The 18,939-nt window shown below is 48.9% G+C and overlaps 2 protein-coding genes across 5 annotated transcripts in view; both read left to right on the top strand.

Annotated features, from left to right (window-relative positions):
- The window catches only part of ARHGEF9 (Cdc42 guanine nucleotide exchange factor 9), a 225,170-nt gene that overhangs the window by 99,605 nt on the left and 106,626 nt on the right, over positions 1–18,939 (top strand). The gene's annotated exons all lie outside the window — the stretch shown is intronic.
- Positions 5,079–5,656, top strand: LOC142063016 (uncharacterized). Its single transcript, XM_075106296.1, has one exon. It carries the CDS (start codon positions 5,477–5,479, stop codon positions 5,654–5,656), a length of 180 nt encoding a protein of 59 aa, XP_074962397.1. The 5' UTR covers positions 5,079–5,476.

Genomic DNA, 18,939 nt, shown 5'->3' with positions numbered 1-18,939 from the left:
TCTCTGGGCAGCCTGTGCCAGGGCCTGACCCCTCTGGCAGGGAAGACATTTCCCCTCACACCCAACCTAAACCTCCCCTGACGCAACCTGGGGCCGTTCCCTCTCGTCCCGTCACTGGTGCCTTGGGAGCAGAGACCGACCCCCCCTCACTCCAGCCCCTCTCAGGCGGTTGTACAGGAAGTTACTGGAAGAAAGTCCCACGTTCAGGGGGACAGTGAGGACCCTTTGCATTTGAAGGATGGAGTGGAGAGGCAAGGAACAGTGGGTGACTGGAAAGATAATTTTTAACTGCCAAAATCAGTGGCCTGAGTCGGAGTCTTTACAGGTGTTCCTGCCCCGTGCATGCTCCTCAGTTTGGGTAAAGAATTTTAGGCATTTGGGAATTTTTAAAGCTTGCTGTGAAGCCAGTCCATAAACATACAAGATTATGGAGATTCATGAGGAAAAGACCTGCCTTTTGCAGCAGCCCTGCAGCTCGTAGGCTGGCGCCTCCCCTCTGGCCGAAGGATGGGGGAAGAGGGCTCTGTGTCAGACTTACTGTGAAAAAAAAAGAAAAAGAGGCAACTCCCAGTTTAAGAAAATCCGCCTTTTTGTAAATTTAGCAAATCATAATCCTACTGGCCTTTAATCTCGGAAATCCGGAGCTTAATTCCTGAGTAGATTTGGAAAAAAATAATGAATTTGATGATCTTCTCATAATCTCCGATAGCATCCGTGACTCAAGCCCTGCGTTGGTGCCTGACGTAGCAGGCAGCAGTGCCCAGCAGGTGAGACTGGGAATGGAGGAGCCGTGGCCCATCTCCTGCCCACGCGGCCCTGGGTACTGTTGCTCTTTGTTCCTCTTTGGGGACTGTGTTAATTCAAATGAAAAGTTTAAAGTTCTCCCGTGGTGCCGTACAGGTCTGAGGTGGGGCTTGTGCTCGAAGCGGGAATTCAGAACCGAAGCAGTTCAGGCCTGATGGTCGCCAGCAGCCGTTGTCCCCGAGGCCGTGGTGGTTTCATCCACTCCAGACCAGCACGACCATAGTTTTATTCCCACTCAGAATCACAAGCCAGCGTGGGATTCGTTTGAAACTTTCCCAAATTCGCCAAAAGACGTACCTCCTTTGGCTGACTGGCGAAGAGGTTTTGCTGGCCTGGCAGAGCGGGGGTCCTCGAGCCAAATCCCAGACTGCTTCCCATGGCGGCATCAGCAGAATTAATAACCGGGTCTGCGTTGAGGTTACGAGTTTGAGTGCTTCATTTTTGCAGTTAAGGGAAGATGGAGCTGATGTGTTAGGAAAACATAGACCCCTTAGCATGTCCAAGAGATTGCTGCAGCGGCGGTTGTTAATCTGCACGGGGGATCTATGGCAGAGCAGGGAATTGGAGCTGAAACCCTGTGCTGCCACGTGCCCTGACCTATCCTGCCAGCTCGCGCGGAGACAGCGTGCCTGTCCGTGGGAGCGGGATGTGGGACCTTTAGGCGTTCAAATTATAAATCCTCGCTCCTGAGTTCGAGCTGTGTCTGTTCAGCTGGCGGTAGCGGGTTGTGCTAATTACTGGAGACATCCATTGGAGGGAGTCGTGGTCACATGGCTGAGCCCGATGCATTACGGCAGGCAATATATACTTGGCATCAGCTGCCTCAGAGGCTTGCCTCAAAATTACCGTATTGTAATTAATGTTATTGTAGTGGCCCTTCTGATTTGTCTGTTATTTGGGAGTCCAGAATACACTCTCTCTTTATGTATACGTGTCTATACAGATTTACGTACACGTATAGGTGGATGGATGGATGTGATGTATTAGTGGAAGCCCTGGCTGAAGGTCAAAACTGCTTTCTCATACAGGGGCCGTCGCTGACCTTGCCTTACAGACTGTGCTCCCCCGAGCCACTGTAGCGTCGGGGCATGTGCCGTGCTGCAAGGGGAGGCCGTATTTTATATAACTATTACAAATCTTTTTTCTTCTTGTTCCTCAGTTTAGCTCTCTACAGAAGGTTACACTAAACTTTTCAGAAAGCATTACGTGAAGTTAAACTTTGTGGTGGCTTTATATAAACCCCTGATGTGTAGGTGTTCTTTTCCAGTAAGGTTTCTAAGAGAAAGTACCATCCATTTTCATAGTGAAATTAACATTGAGTGCACGCAGAAGGTATGGGAAATTACATGAAGTAGCAAGTACTGTTGGGAATACTGTGAATATAATTTAAATAGAAGCTTCTGTGCAATAAATCTGTTTGTGCTGATGGCCCTTGGTAGCTGTTACGCACACAACTTTCACTGGAGCCCAATATTAGCGCCCGTGTGAGGTGAGGCACCCTGCACTTTCCTGCCTGATCTTTTGGGGTGTTCGCTCTGGAGCGTGACCTGGGGAGGACGGAGCCTCCTGGGCTGCGCCAGCACCGCACGCCTCTCGCCCAGCCCCTCGGGTGGGGAGGGCGGCGGTGGGGTCTCCGCAGCTATCACCCCGCAGTCTGCAGCGGCTGGTGACGCACAGGCGGGGTAGTGGGGGACCTCCTGCCTGCAGCTGGCAGGCGGTTACAGGCAGGGGGCTGGCTTCATTGCCTCTGTTTATAATCTCTGCCCTCCCCTGTGCTGTGACTGGCTCAGCTCTTGCAGAATGACTGCCTGAGACCTGCCAGGCACATTGCTCGTAATGAAATCCTCTTTTTCAGCTACAGAAGTAGCTATTGAGCATGTGTGGGAGCTATTGCACCTTTTTTTCTGGATATTTCTTAGGCCTCTGCTGCTTTTACCTACCCAGTTTTTGTTCCCCCTGTCTATATGCAAAGGCACAGAGGAGTCTTGTCTTGAAACCCGCCGGTTGCATCCCGTTTTTGGCATTGAGAGGACCCCAACAGCACAGGACAAGGCGAGGGACGGGCTGTGCCTCTGGAGGTGTCTGCAGGCCCTCGGGGCTGCTGTGGGCACGTACATCATCTCCGCTGTGCTTTCTGCCGAAGTAAGGCTGAATCTGAGGCTGGGGTCTGGACCCAGGCTCCCTCTGTGCTCATTGCAGTTTAGAGGAAAAGATTAACTGGCTGTAAATTGCCTCTAAATTTGGGCCTGCTGTAGGCTTTGGAGATGGTTATTACTGAGACCAAAATGGGAATTTCCTGGATGTTTGCGGGAGTTCAGCCTTGGGCTTTGGAAAATTGCCTGTATTATTTTGGGGAAGGGTGGTAACAGTAATAAATACTCCACATCTATTATACGTTTGCTAGTCTCATTAGTCTATAATTGCATTAAACAGACTGACTATCCTAAAAATGCACGCGTGGTAGGGAGTGCAGGTCTGGAAGCTGGTGACGCAGCAGATCCATCACCTGGGCACAGCCTGACGTGTGTGCTAATGGGGCAGCCGGGCTGCCTGCCTGGGGCAGGTTTAAAGCAGCTTCTTGTAAATACGCAGGTGAAAAATGGCCTTCCGCTGTCCTCCTGAATGAGAAATTCTCTGCTTGAACAGAGCAGGGAGTCTCAGTTGCTGGAGACAGCCTCTGGCTTTTAGTTATCACACAAAAGAAGAAAAGAGAGAAAGAGAAACCACCTGATTAGCCCAAACCTTTCTTATTTCTAATGCTGCTCAACACAACCCACCCCGTGTCTGCGCTCATGTCGTGGCCCACACGTGCTGCAAAGCTGGCCAGAAACGAGGAGGACGGTGCGTTGGGCGAGCGTTGGTCTCACACAAACCACTGGGGCTCAGTGGAGGCCGAGGAGGGGGGGCGCTGGGGACGCTCAGTCCTCGCCCACCCGACACGGGTGCTCGTTTGGCAGTGTTGGGGGGCGGCTATAGAAAAGGCCGCCTCCTTTTGAGGGAGCCCTCTGGCAACCCGAATAGCAAAGGAAGAAAAATAAAACAAGCCTTGCAGTAAACAGCTGGGTTTAGCGTCGGTTTGAACGGTAAGGTGGGGTAGGAGCGTAATCCAACCCGTCCCTCCCCCAAATGCCGGTGGCAAAAAACATCGGCCCCAGAAGGATGCTGCAGTGGGAGGAAAGGCTGCTTGTCATTGGCGTGAGCCAACTCCAGGCCCTGTCTCTTCAGGTTTAAAACATTAAAGTCCTGCTGAACTCCTGTTGCTTGCTACTGGAGAAGAAAATAGGTGCTTGTTTGGTGCGTGTTGGCCCTGGGTCCGCGTGCGAATGTCCCGCGTATGTTTGAAGGAGCGGGTTTCCTGGAAGGCGCTGATGAGCGGCCCCCGTCTGCGCGTTCTAGCGTGTAATGCCTGTGCATTGGCACCGTGTCTATATTTGTCTTTGCCTGTAAAATAATTTGCTTTTTCCAGCTGAGCACGTCTTTTTGTGTGCGTGTGTAGTGCCTCTCGAAGGTAACTGCTGGTTCTGGGGTACGAGGGTGAGGTTTCGGATAGAAGCTGGCACCTGGACCATAAAGCCTGAGTGTGTATGTGATTTTAATGCTGGCTGCTGTAAAAGGACTATAGATCCCCCATCCTGTCCTCTCCCCAGCTCCCCCACCCCTCTTTTATACATCTCTATCCGTAGAATCAGAATTCAGTTTAACTCTTGGTATGGAGCAACCCAGTGCAGTGCTGAGGAGAGAGGCTAGGTGATAAATTTAAGATGGGATGATGTGCATAGTGTTGTATGGTGCTAAAAAGTGATTCCCCCTACCAAATTCCCACGCTACAGGCTCACAGTGAATTTCCAAGTCACCAGGGGTTGCCTTTTCGTTATTTTGGCTGCTTTTCTTCCCCGCTCTTTCTCTTGTTCCCCTACCTGGTCTGAGCAGGCTCCTAGCAGCACTGTCTCTTTTTTGCTGGCATTTAATATTTTCCATCCGAAGCTTAGCGCAGGCGGTACAGACGGGGCAGACGCGTCCCCGCCGTACAGAGGCAGTGAGGAACGGGATCTGCGTTGCACAGAAAGCCCGGAGACGCCTTCCTGGAGCTCGGCGTTGGCATCCAACCGTGACGCCGGCTTCCCGGCCCCCTGCACAGCTCTGTTTTCCAAACTGCCGCAAAAGTCGAGGGGGAAAACATGTCTGCATGGCGCTCCCTGTCACGGCGGGCGGAAGACTCGTGTATTTATGGAGCCAGCGCTTCCTTTTGCGTTTGACTGACAGCCAGGATCCCTTCGCTGCCTGGTCACTGGAGCTGATTAGTATGCGCAAGGGTCCGCCTCGCACCGAGAGATGCAGCCGCAGCAGCTTGCAGAGCTGTCACACTCACACAGGCTTCTTATCTGCACTGGCTTGACGAATTAAAAAGCAAGCCAGCCAGCAAGAGAGAGACCGGGAGAGAGAGGGGGGAAGAGAGAGAGAGAGAAGCTTGCAGACAGCGCTCGCTTTCTTTTCCTAAAGGAAGGATTTTGCATCTTAAGTGCTCACTGGTTGTGATGATGCTTCACTTAGCGGGCTCCAGAATGAGCTAGAGACAGCAGATAGGGGGATAAACTAAAAGCAGACCACAAAGCATTACGACCAAAACCAAAACCAGGAACAGTTTTCTCCTCTATTCTAGCATGGTGGATGTATGGACAGTCTTACAGAGCAGAGGTTGACTTCTCCAAATCTACCAGCCCCACATCTTGAACACTACAGTGTTCTGCATTGCACCATGACCTTGGATGTTCAAACGGTGGTCGTTTTTGCAGTGATTGTGGTGCTATTGCTTGTGAATGTCATACTCATGTTCTTCCTGGGCACTCGTTAAATGGATTTTTTCTCCTGAGCTGTTGGGGGCTACTACTACCACTAGCAATTCAACAAGAGAGCAAGAGCGAGAGAGAGAGAGAGAGAAAGGCGAGAGAGAGAGAAAGAGAGAGAGAGAGAGATATTTCTTACTGAGGGGGGAAACGCGTTGAGCTTCAACATGGCCTCGCTGTGATATGTATGACGTTGGTATATTATCTCTCCCTAAATCTTTTGTCATGTCTTGTCTTTTAAGTATGCCTGTAAGTGTAGCTGCTTTTGCCTGGGTTTTAAATGTGATAAATAACAGTAATCCATTCATATATCGTTCTGTGCTAGCGAGATAGAGCTATACCTATTTAGTTAGAAGCAGAGTGAAAATATCTTTCTGTGGTAAGCACTGGCTGTGTTGTTTTGCTTCCTTTAAAATAGAGGCTCAAGTTAATAATGAGTGATTTTGTGTGAAATTTCCAGCAAGCAGTTAATGTGCAATGTCTGTGAGAGTAACCATGTAGCTGCCAGGTGAGAGGTGGTGGTGGTGTGTGCGTTTGAATCGAGCTCTGGACATTTTTAAGGGGGTATGAGAAATCCTGTTAAAGGATTAAATCTTTGCTAAAATAACATTCAGCCACAAAAAAGGGAGAGAAATTCTACTTTCTGTATTTATCTGTGTTGCCTTGATGATCTGACTTGATTTCTCAATATTCAGCCCAAAAGCCTCCAAATTCTACGGCCACACTGATGTAGCCTAGCTCCTTTCTTTAAAGATGTGAGAGGGACCGAAACATAACCTGCTGGGCTTTTTCTCTGCTTGTATGTGGTTTATGCCTCTGCACATTGGGAAGGAGGGATCAAAGAGAAAAAGGGGAATGCATGCTTTGTTTTTCTTTGCTAAAGCAACAGATATGGAGGGGTTGGTTTTTGCTTTGATTTCTCTTGACGTTTTATTTTGGCTTTCTTTTCTTCAGTGTGTGCGTGTGTATAAATGTATGGATAATTTTTGGTAACGTATGTAAGAAAAATCTGCGCCCACCTCAAGGATAACAAGATTTTGAGATGGGTTGATTTGCGTGACTTTATTTACATTGATTTTCTTGAAAATGAAGTGCTAAGTTGTGTATTACGGGCTTGCTGAAAAGGTGTCCACTAGTTAGGGGTCCTTCTGTTGAGAGATGTCTAGACCAAAATCGCAATGTTTACAGCTTGGAAGCGGGGCTGGCTGGGGGGGTTCGAGTGGCAGTGCGCGAAGTTTAGGGAGAATATGAAGGGAATGTCTGAAAAGAGCAATGTCTTTTCTTCTTGAGAAATATGTCTCTGTACTGTGTTTCTGTTAGAAATCTTAAGGACTTTTTTTTATATATATATATATATATATATATATTATTTTCCCCTCCGGAAAAATCAGAATTGCTCAAAACAAAACAAAAAAAATCACAGTTTGAAAATCTCTTGCTAATGTTCACTGGAATGATATTGCCTTGATAATTTAACTAGTTCGTGCTAATTCTAGCTGTCTGTTATTTATCTGATGTCCTCTGCTAATCGGGGAAAAAAAAATAACCATGTCACTGATTCAGAGACATAGCTGGAGCTTCTAGATGGGGACGTGTAGTTATTTCCATGTGAGTCCGTCTGCTGCAAGTTAAATGCCTAGCTGGGCTTAGGAGCTGATTTCAGCTGGTGGCATGATTGGAAATTGAGTTAAATGCTGCAAATCTGGTGCTTTCCAAGTGGGTTTAGCTGTTAATAAAAGAGAAAAAAAAAAATCTCCCTGAGTCCCGGGGTGGTAACAGTCAGCCCCCAGAGCTGACAAGAAGTGTTCAGCGGCAGTAGCCCGTTTTAATGGGTAGAAAAGCCAAGACCCAGTGATACAAGCCCAGCGAAGACGTTCCGGTGCCTACTGGCTCTGTTTCCCCCTCTTCACTTGTAGCTATCCGTGCAAGAGGTATTGGCTTCACTTCATGGGAGACTGAGTGAATCTTCTTTTTATTAAAAAAAAAAAAAAAAAAAAAAAAAAAATTGGTGCTGAGGACGTTTGGGTTGTTAAACGGCTCAAATTTGCTTTATTTTCCTGTTAGCTATCATATGTCATTAGTTTTATAGGTTGCAGAATCTCCTGGAAATACAATAAATGAGCAGAAATCACCATGGAAAGGAAATCAATCAAACAGCAGCCGAAATAACGCTTTCAGTGAGACAGTTTTAAGCGACATAGTGATTTGGAGGAGTAAGGGTGGGAAAATGAGGAAAAAAACCCAACCCTAAATGAGTTAAAAATGGGATGCAACTGTGTCTGAATGTTTATTTTCCTCAAGGTTAGCTCTCTGGCATGAAGGTTTACCTTTCAATAAGATTTCTGTGAGGGATGCTTGGTACCTAATGTGGTTTTCTAGCGCGTGCAAAGTGCATTCCTTGATCCGGGGCTTGTACTTCTCGGGTGATATCTGGGAGGCGCGCGTGTACGCGACGGCCTGTGTTCTCGCGTGTCCTGGGAGCTGCCGTGTCCGAGCGCCGATCCCTGCGAGCCCCTCCTGGTTCCGTCGGTGGAGCCGTGTGTTGCTGGGGGGTCTCCGGCTGGTGCGGTGCATGGGGAGGACGAGGGCGTCGTGTACGCTCAGCTACCGGGGGAGTGATTGCTGGGAGCTTATTTTTTTCCATCAGGGAACGTCCTTGAGAGAATGAATGTAATTTTATTACAAATTTCTCACCTTTTATTCTCCCAAAGGCTGGTGGAGTCAAAGGAAACAAGTTCATGCAGAGCAATATGAGTGTGAAAGTTGGGAGCAGAAAACTTTGTTATTGTAGCCACATCATTCTTGTTATATCAGGCTTCCCGTTGGACTTTTGGGGGAAAGAGAGGAAATAAGTCTAAAAAGTGAGCGAAGGCTGGGGTTTCTGCTTGTTTAGTTTGATCCCTCTTTCTCACCCCCAGTCCTCCGTGGCCACCGTCTCAAACAGGCCTTGAGTCACCTGCCCCAACCCCATTTTTGTAGTTTTGCACCTGCAATTTTGCGCTTTCCAAGCCTGCAGCGGAGCCTCAGACTGCCTGGCTTGCAGGAGGAATTGGCTGGTTAAACAACTCCGTCTTGCCGTACTTTTCAGGAGCGGCTCCATCCGTGACAGTCTGCATTAGCAGCTTTTTGGGGCGACAGCGTTCCTAGTCGCTTGCAGTAGATCCCCTGTACTCGTAAGTGACTGTGCTTGCAAAATTTGGGCTGTAATTTGCACGCTGTGAAACATCTACGTGGAGCGGAGCTTTCCTTCTCCCTAAGCTCCGTGGGATGGTTCGGGTCACGCGTGTGACTGGTCGTGGTCGGGTTCCTGGGGGGAGTTTGGCCCCGTAACTCCCCCCCACTCTTTGTGGATGTTGAGTTCTTTATGTTTGTGGGGATGCTCAAGCCCGGGGATGCTCAAGCCCAGGGATGGGAAAGAGGGATCATTCCTTTAAATAAATTGAAGCACTGACCCTCTAGAAAATACGGCCCCAAAGAAAAAAAAATATTTATTTGTATGCAAATAACGTGCTTATAACCCATAAAACCTCCTTCAGTGATTGCTCCTGTGTATTTGCGAAGGCTGGGTGATGGGAGACCTGCCTTGCTGTTTGTCTGCTTAAGCAGGGTTCGATGTAATTTGCCACAGGATTCATGAAAATGCCTCTGACTGTATCATAGCAACCCTGTTTCACACAGTCCATAAAAAGTCCATTCCCCCCGAGCGGCAGTCCGCCGTCTTAAAGATTCAGGCACCCTTCTCGCCACGGGGAAAGGGTGCACTTCTCCCTCTTCGGATGCTTTGGAAAAAGCATGCGTGTCAGGGTGATCCCTGCTAGTCCTGCGTTCACTGTGATTTTAATGGTCTGTCTTTAAGCTAGTAAGAGGGCTTCCTTTTGGTTTTTTAAAGGCTTCCTCCCCCACCCTGAATATTTCCCACCTCTGTTTTAAACCTGACGTGGCAGGTTTAAAAGGGGGACGGGACAGCTCAGAGGTCTCTGACGTGATGGCTCTTTTCTGTCCTGCCATTTGGATTTTCCCCCGGGATGGCAGCAGCACAGCACTTGCTTGTGCTTTGTAGTGAATGAAGATCTGCCCAGATTCGAGCCCTTCTGTGGGAATGCAGAGGTGCTTTCTCATCCCGTAGATGAATGTTGTTAAGAGCTGCATGTTCACCTGACTCCTGCCCCCATCTGTTTGCATAATGTGGTTGTATTTCTTTTTGGATCAGGTATTCAGTCCACAGCCCAACTGCTGTGTATAATGTCTGAAGGAAAATTGCCAAAAATCCATGTAAGTTTTTCCTTTGGTTTTGTTTTATTTTGTGAATAGAACCCCTCTTCTGTATCGTTCACTTCATTTTGTTGTCGTTCTTTAATTACTGTATTTAATGAATGCTGGTTGTGATGGGAGATCCGGTGCTCTTTGTGTACAGTGCTTGCTTGCATGTGTGTATGTAGGGTGCCCGTACTGTATCTGTATGTGCTATATGGTGTGAATAATGCATCTGTGTCGGTGGTGGGGTGTCTATATTTTGCATTCACAGTGTGTATCTTTCTCAACTGGGTGTGATAATCGTGTTCAATGTGTATCTCCGGGTGAAATGTTATGAGAGCTGTTCTCATAAAACACAGGGATTTGTCTCTTACAATGTGGAACCTCCAACGACCAGAAGTTAGGAAGCTCGAGGAAAACTTCCTAATGTTAATAATTGTGTAATACATGTCCTGTTGTGAAGAGGATGTTTGTTCAGGGGTTACAGCGGTGGCAGAGGATAGTTCTGCTGGGTCCTGGTTTTGCCACTGATTTACTGGGCGGCCTTGGGCACGTTCCTTCGCTGCCTTGTGGCTCCTCTTTCCTAGTTGTAGAAGAGGAACATCACCCATTACCAAGGCGTAGCCAAGACCGATCGACTCCTGTGTCTTCCCTTTCTGCAGTGTCCCGTGGCAGCAAAGCACTGTGGCGCTGGTCAGGCGGCAGCGGTAGGGCGGTACGGGTGGAGAACCTGTGCCTGCCCGTGTTGGCCCGGCTACGTGTAGCTGGATTTTGCCTGTTGGAGCTGGTGTAGACAGCAAGCTGTAGTGATGTATGCTCCTCACTAAAAATAGATGCTCCTGGAGCAAGAGCTGCTAGAGGAACCATGATTTTTTTTTTTAATTTTATTTTATTGGCTGTGGTTTAATTTCTTTCCTGAGTGGAAATGAGGCTTGAACTACAAGAGCCCAGAGATGGCCGGGTTGTCTCTAGCCCTGCTGTCGTCCTCACCAGCAAAGGACCGTGCAGCTTCCACTGCTCACTCCCAGTTTTTGTAGACTCCTGAGGTGTCAGAAACACCACGGTGATGGCGTGTTCACTAGGACGTCTGAGCTCAGGACAAGAAGCCCTCAGAGCTCTCCTGTGAATGGATGTGCTGGACAGGCCTGGAAGCTTTACCACCTGAATTAAAGAGCCTTAGGGGGTGTGAAGGAGCACCCGCGTGAAGGTAGTTAAAAAATTAAGCCTGGATTTCAGCTGACTCTGGTTTATTCATGCAGAAAATTACATAGGAGTGTGCTACTTTGGGGAGCTACCCCTGCTCCCATCACAGGGCCAGGGAAACTGAGGCACGTGGTGGTCAGAGAGCCGCGCACGGTGGGGTAGGGGTTAGTAGCGGAGCTGGGAGCAAAGCTTGGGGGCCCGTCGGTCACTCTGTCTTGCTCGGCTGTGCTACCTGCTCTTAATCTTCAGTGAGGCGGCGTGGGCAGGCATGCCGCTTGGTTCCTGGCTGCTCTGTTTTTATCTGAACTTTGCCATTTGGAAGTGTCAGAGGGCCAGGCTTGTGCTGGGGAGCGTGGGGTGAGCTGCTCGCAGGCTGCGGGAGGATCTCTTTTAGGGTATTTCGGAGCTCCCAGAGCAGCAGACAAGTCTGTCCGTGCCCATGTGGAAGGTCCCATGTGGTTTAGCGGCTGCCCCTTCTTTTGCATCAGCTGAGACATATATAACATAACGTACAGACTGCTGGCAATGGTTGTGTTTCTATTTTAGGCAGCATCTCCAGCTAAGTAAAGCAGGGGCTACACCGCAAGCCACTTTGCAATCTTGTTTGAGTCTCTGAGGAACAAACTGTTTCTCTAGCCATGTTGCCTTCCTCTAGGACCTGACCAGGGCTTGCGAGGCAGACAGTCGTAGCCCCGATGGGTGCTTGGGTGAGAGCAGGCAGCCCTGCCGTGGCGATGCTGCAGCCACAGAGTTAAGGCAGTCTCAATGGGTGGCATCACCCCGTTGCCACAGCATGGGGTAAGGCAGCCTGACATGGCAGGGGGGGTAAGGCAGCCTGACATGGCGGGGGGGTAAGGCAGCCCGACATGGCAGCCTGCCCCTTTTTTTATCTTTTTTGTTTTAAACCAAAATTAATTTCCAGACCATTTATTGTTATTAGGTTATCTTACTGCCCCACCACAAGCACGGGCAGCTGTGTGCTCAGCACCCTTCCCTTCCCGAGCTAAGCTGCCGCGCGGCGTTGCTGCCGTGCCGTGGCACGCCCCAGGGAGCTCTGCGTTTTGCCGCGGGGCCAGCGGGGTCTGTAGATGGAGTGGTCCCTCCTGCTTTGTTTCCAGTGGGGAAAGCAGCGTTGCCTGACTATCCTGTTGCCTCTCAAAACGGTGGCCTCTTGTCCCCAGATGTGCTTCCCCGCCTGCCTCCTGGGGTGACCTTTGTGGAGCACGTCCTGCCTGGAATGGTGAGGATAATTGTCATCGGGTTTGCAACAGGGGCAGGGATGTACCTGAGCATCCTGGATGTGCCCAGTGCCACCAGAGAGCCGACTCAGCCTCACCACTCATGTAGTAAAATTCCCTGGGTGTTGCTGATGGGGTTGGTTTGCATCAGTTTCCTCTCGATGCTCCGGATGTTTGGCCCGAGAATGTCTGTCTGTAAAGGGTTAAGCTTCTCCTGGTGCCAGTTCTTGGGTCCGAAAGCTGCTGTAAGGGCGCTCAGAGCTCGTGGCTGTGACCGCGCTGCAGCGCACGCTCGACAGATGCAGGGAAAGGAATCAGCTGAACTATGAGGATCTGGAAAGTAGCAAAGATCCTAACTGTGTAGGGGGATTTCTTGTAATTGAAAAAATGCAATATGGCCTCACCGCACAAATACAAATTTAGAGAAATACCCTAAGGATCAGTCGTTTACCCTGGTAAGCAGTGGGCTAATTTGCTGGGCGTGTCTGTGGAGAAGTTTTGTCAAGTCGAATTGTTCCCTTTGAAAAAAAGCGTCGGGCTCTTGCTGGCGTTATCAGAAAACAGTTTTTTTTTCAAAGGATTTCTGCGGACCGCGTTCCCCGTGCTAGTTCTGATGCTTCCACTCTCCTGTATTGCATTCAGTATCTCCGACAAAGCTTTCGTAATAGGTTGTGCACTGAAGTTTCTGTTCTGATACCAAATTTAGGGAAGGCTTGTTATCTAAAATTCTTTCTTCCTGGCTTGATAAGGTGCTGATGAATTTTATGCAACTCTCTTTCCTTATCTATTAGGCTTCAGTCAGTTTCAGTTTTAGTGTAATCTTGGAAAAGTGCGATCAATCTTTAATGTTTGTTTTTCAGGTTTATTCCAAAGCCTTTTAGGCATGCTGGATGTTTGGTCTTTTGTGAAGTTCTGTGAGAATGAAGTTAAAAAGTAGCAATTATAGAACAGATTTGGAATCCAGATGAAACATTTTAAAGTTTCTGTAAATCAAGAAAGAGCATCCTTTAAGTGGCTGTTGAATCTGGTGTAGTTTTAGCTATTAAATCAGAATTTTATTACTCTGGTGGTGTACATGGACAAAGCTGGGTGCAGAAAACAGAATTCTAATGGTGCCATATATAGGAACGCATATATGTGTGTACTTACGTGATACAGGAATGAAGGAGAGGGACTGTTCCCTCTCCATAGGTATGCATAAGGTAAGCAGGGGCAGCTTCACCTATCTCTGCCTTACACCATTGAGCAGGGCTGTGGGGGCACAGACTGCTGTCCCGGGGAGCTGCCTCCTGCTTTTGCTGAAATGCAGAGGCAAGAGGGGGAGACGGTGCAAGGAGGGCGGCCGTGCCTGTTCAGTGCAGCCCTCTCGGCGAGGAGGGGGCTCGCCGGGGCCGTGGTGTCGTCCCACCCCTGCCAGGCGCTGCGAGCAGGGGCACCCGTGCTGGGGTGGGGAGGAAACTCAGCTGTCGGCGGTGGAGAACGTCTGCCTTGATTTTGTGATCAGGAGTTGACGTCTGGATAGATTTTCAGTCTCTTCTGGTCCAAGGTAGATGAATCTCTCATCTGATGGCTGGCAGCAGATCGATCCCATCTCCTGGACACTGAGGGTTTTGCAGAAGCGTCTACAAGTCTTTCCTAAAGAAGTGAAAGTACACGCGCGTGCAGAGCAAAGAAACTAAACCTCACAAACCTTCAGGGTGGGAACAAATATGCTTAAGACTAACCGGCTGCCTTATAAGTCTTCAAACAGGAGGAGCATGGCTCCTTCGGTTCATACCTGGAGCGTGGGAAGGGTATTCCCAGGCGTTACCAGGATCGGGACCCTGCGTTGATGGAATTTAGGAAGCACCGGCTCCGCTCCTGCCGCTGCGCCCCGCACCCCGCTGCAGGAGTGGGTGCTGGTGAGCCAAGTGCTGGTGCCACCCGCCCGCGACGGGGCGGCACGCTCAGCCCGCTGCCATTTGCAAACTGTCGCCGTGGCCCCAACTGTCACAAAAGCCATTTTTCCAGCTCGATTTTAAGCTCAGTATGAGACTGTGCCTAGTCCCCAGAGCCCAGGTTCGGCTGGAGGTTGCAGGCAGTGCGTTCCCAGTGCTTCTTATTTTGCCGTCTCCCCACCGTAGCCTCCCGGTTTCTTGTTCTCCTCCTACACTCCCTGTGTTAAACAGTTGCTGTGTTTTGCCCCAGAAAATGGTGATGGTTTAATCTATCTCCAGCGTGTGTTTTTAGAACAGATGCCAGGCTGGTCCCCCCCCCGTCCTCGCACAGCAACGTGCGTGTGTGTGCATGCGTGTGCAGGCTTTTGTGCATCTTTGTGTGTATTTCTTTTTACATATAGAGGGAAACATATAGATTAAAACATGTGTGCATATGTTTTTCCTTCCCAGATATATTTTGGAAAATATGAGTCAGCAGCAGGCAAGAACATATTACATAATCTCTGGGAGTGAAGAAAACCTTGCAATTTATTAGGAGGCAGGCTTTCTGCAAGCAGCATTTTTTTAACATCATTTTGTTACCACACATCGGTGTGCTCTCGGTCAAGTGCCTTTATTCCCATCGTACGCAGTTGTGTCCGATGCAGAAATGTAGTCCCAGTAGCCTTCGGTTTTGTTATATTTTTAAACCCCACAGTGACAACAGCAGAGTCTCAGGGCTGCGATGATGATAGCGACTTTTTCTCCTCTTCCTTAACATGTTTTCCTACAAAGACTCTGCGATTTTCCTTTTCGGTTCCCCCCACTCCCCACCTCCTGCTGCTTTCTATAAAATCTCAGTGCTGAGAGAAATCGCACATGAGTGCAGCTGGAAATAAATGTTGCCCCCTCCACCTCCCCTCTGCTCACGGCCACCCACCTCCACCGCCTACACCCAAATGGGAGAGTGAAGTCAACATCCACTTTTAGCCCTCGTCTCCTGCTCTTGCGCAGCTCTCCCCGCGAGCTTATTTCCAACGCCTTGCAGAGCGCGGTGGCTGTGCCTGCTGTACGCGCAGAGGGTGAAATTCGGAGGGGGTTGAACACCGTTTTAACGGCTTCTGTAGCCATAAAAACACTCGTCTGGTCCCATCGGCAGTCGTGCTGTCGTATGCCGTAACATAAGGGGACGAGAGAGGGTGTGCAGATTTTCTCTTGTTCCCGAAGCATCGCAGGGAGGGGGGAGCATCGTGAATTATGGCGACATCGAGGAGCACAAACAAAAAACCACCTAAGATGGATCTGGCTCAAGTCAGACAGCAGTAACGTCAGGGGTTTGAGTCCTATGTCCTGGGCTACAGCAGGTGTTGTGACTTGTGGCACACGGGCAGGGATGGGAAGCAGCGGGGCCCCGAGCAGAGCGCGGTGGTTGGGTGCTCTCATCCTCTCGACAGTGCCGTATCTCAAGTTTCTCCATCTCTAATGCCAGGCTTAATTCCAGGCTGTTCAGTCTGAATCCCTGCATTTCTGAAGGATGCTTCGAAAGCCTAGGATGGCAACGGGCACTAGCAGAGTTAAAGGAAATAAAGAAAAAGACTTGGGTTTTTTTAATTATTTTTAATTTGCCCAATAAAAACAAAAGGTTTGAACTGCTTTCATCTCCCAGGGCACTGCCAATACTTCCGCTGTGGCTAAGCTAGCGGTTGCCTTTCAAGCAAAGAGAAAGCTCTGTTGTGGTTTTAAAATATCAAAGCCTTCCCAAGGAGGCAGTAAATTGCTATGCTGGCTGAAACCAGGAGTGCAAGTAGCTCCATGCCCTGTCTGGGACGGTGTCTGAGACACACGCTGTAGAGAAAATTGAGAGGGACACAATAATTGATGGTGACGGAATAACCTGTTTATCCAGAGCACTCTGTCTTCACCCCCATTAGCTCACGGGCTTCTGATGCTCAGAGACAAGAGAATTTAAATCGTCTGTATTTGTAAAACCACAAAAATCTCTGCTATAACCGGGAAATTCTCATGAGCTCAGCAAAGGGGATGTGCTCTTGAGTCCACCATCCATCAGGGCTCTCCATATTTTATTCAAAAGCCTGGTTTGAGCTACATGCGTGTGTGCGCAGTGTTTGGAGGGGATTACAGGGTGCTCCCGGGGCTGGGGTTCGGGGGAACTGCCCCCCATTTCCAGCCTCTCTGCAGCCCCAAGGGTGATATTGCAGAGGCTATTGCATCTTTCTACATCTCTGTTTCTCTTTCTGTAAAATGTGCAGAAGGAAATTGCCCTTTCCTGTTAAATGGTTTGACAGCTGAGGATGAAAAGTACTGTGTTCAAGGCAGATGGGATTATAGCAGACCAAAGATTGCTCTGCCCTTCGCAGGCAAAGAGGGGAGAGGTGGTGCGGGGGGCCTCTGGCAGACCAGAGCTCCCACCCAGGCTGCTCCCTCCGTTACTTAAAAGCAATGTCTTGAATTCCACCTGCGATCCCAACAGAGACGAGATGCCAAGTGATTTCAGCAGGGTTCCACCAAAGATTGATTTGGCCTCAAATATTTTGCGTATGCAATGTCAGATTGCATCCTTATTGTTTTCACTGTTTTAAACAGCATTCAGCTAGATGAGGTCTGTATACCTCTTTAAAGCCTTCAATCGTTACGCATTAATAATATGGTTGCTCTGTGTTATTAATTGATCCAAATTAGGCTTTTTTGTTTCTCTAAGCCTTTTGTGGTATTTCTGTGCAGTTAAGTAATTAATCTGCATGAAGTACAAATACCTAAGTAAAAATAGGAGCTTTGCAGGAGTAGCTTTTCAGTCTTTCACGGCATAAGCTCGAGGGCAGAACCGTCCTCACCTCATAGCCAGTAATAAGATACAGAAGAGGCTCGCAGTGGGCAAAGGAGTGGCACAGAAGACACCTGAGGCAGCCCAGCCCGTGGTGGGATCCCCCTGAAAGTGCTGTCTCCTAGAGACACGCTGTCCCTCTGGTGGAGTGACGTGAGCTCACGTCTTACTTCCCCAACCTTTCCTTTTGGAGCTTCTGTGTTTGGCCATCCTCTCCCCAAAAGGAAGGTTGTTCCCTGGGGCATGTTCCCTCCTGTTTGGTCAAACCTGGCAGGAAACGTCTGTAGTGGTTAGTCTCAGCTGGTCATGAAAGACTTCCACTCGTTCCTTTGAACAGTCCTCCCACAGCTGAAAACATCTCGCCGTCACTAGCGGCGGTGTTAGGTTTCTTTCATTTCCCTTTTTCCCTTCCTGTTTCTACTGCAGAGGGTTTTTTACCTTTGCGAGTTTTTTTCCGAATCAGGTTGAAATTCAAGCAATAGTAATAATACTTGACATTCTTCATTCCAGCATCTGTTTCCTGAAGTTGGGTTACATAAAAGCCTTTGTGCTATACAAATACTCGAGTACTTTTTTCTATTTTAAAATGGAAATGGGTGCCTGAAAACCCTCAAAAGTCAAATGAAGATCAAAGGCTTGGGACTACTAGCAGTTGTCTCTGTTGTCCACAGGAGCTCAAGAGTAAGGCTGTATAGGGTAAGTGCAAAGGGACTGCTCTGCTGGTAAGAGCCCGATGCATCTGTAAAGCTCAGTCCTGATGTTCTTGGGCTGGGCTTGGTGTCTGACATTCCTACTGCTGGCCTGGCTGGCAATCCCATGTTTTAGCATCTTGTTTTCATGTCTAGCCCTGTGTAACCATGGCCAGCAAATGGCTGGAGTGCAGCTGACGGTAGCTCTGCCCTTTTCAGTGGCAGCTGGACTTGCTTCACAAGCATTTCAGAAAAGCAAAGCTATTTTCCCATCATCCATCCTTCCTCACCATTTTCCTCCCTCCCTGTGGCTTATGAGCAGGAATCAGGACAATAGATGGGAATTTATGTCCCGGTGGCATGTGACAAGGGTATCCTGAGGGTTCAGGGCAGCTCACCCAGCAGTTGCCTCTGATAAATGCTCAGAGGTTTCAGTGAGTTTTCCCAGCAGCTACAGTCGGTGCTCACAGTGGGTATTTTCACCACTGACCAGCTATTCACTGGGAAATGCTACAAGGCTGCATAAGCCGCCAACAGCATAATCCTTGTAGTAATAGAGCATAAAAATGAGCGATTCAGCCAGAAGAAGAGTGGAAAGAAAAAGATAGTTAAAATCCAAGGAGCGGCTGTTGAAATGCAAAAGGATCTAGAAAGCAGAGATGCAAAAATAAAATCTGAAACGGAAACGAGCAACATCTTTACAGCCTTGTATAACTCATTTCAATTGCAATCCATCTAGAAATCTATTTGAGGCAAGAAATCAATTCAGAAGTGTAGAGCAAAGCATTGGACTTCCAGATGTTTGTGGCTCTCTGAATTGGTATTTTCAGCTTCCTTCCAAGGTTTATTTGAACTCCTCCTTCCTTGCAGTGGCCACGGAGAGACTCTCCCCTGGTTGTGTTGCAGATGGGGCAGTAAGCGGAGTGTCCTGGGGCTTTCTGCTCTGAACGTTCCCTCTTGTCTCTTGAGAAACACCACGAGGCGCTTGTACTGGGGAGCACGGGCTTTCTATAGGATAACCCCGCTTTGGAGGGGACCACGCTATGTCTTCCAGGCTAGACTGAGGTGGTAAGGATGGACTGTTGCCCACACACAGGGAGCTTCTGTTTCCCGAGACAATAGTTCTGCGGGAGTGACAGAGCTGGGGCC

This window comes from Phalacrocorax aristotelis, chromosome 11 (assembly GCF_949628215.1).
Source record: "Phalacrocorax aristotelis chromosome 11, bGulAri2.1, whole genome shotgun sequence".
Taxonomy (NCBI): Eukaryota; Metazoa; Chordata; class Aves; order Suliformes; family Phalacrocoracidae; genus Phalacrocorax; species Phalacrocorax aristotelis.
This window is presented reverse-complemented; position numbering and strand designations above follow the sequence as displayed.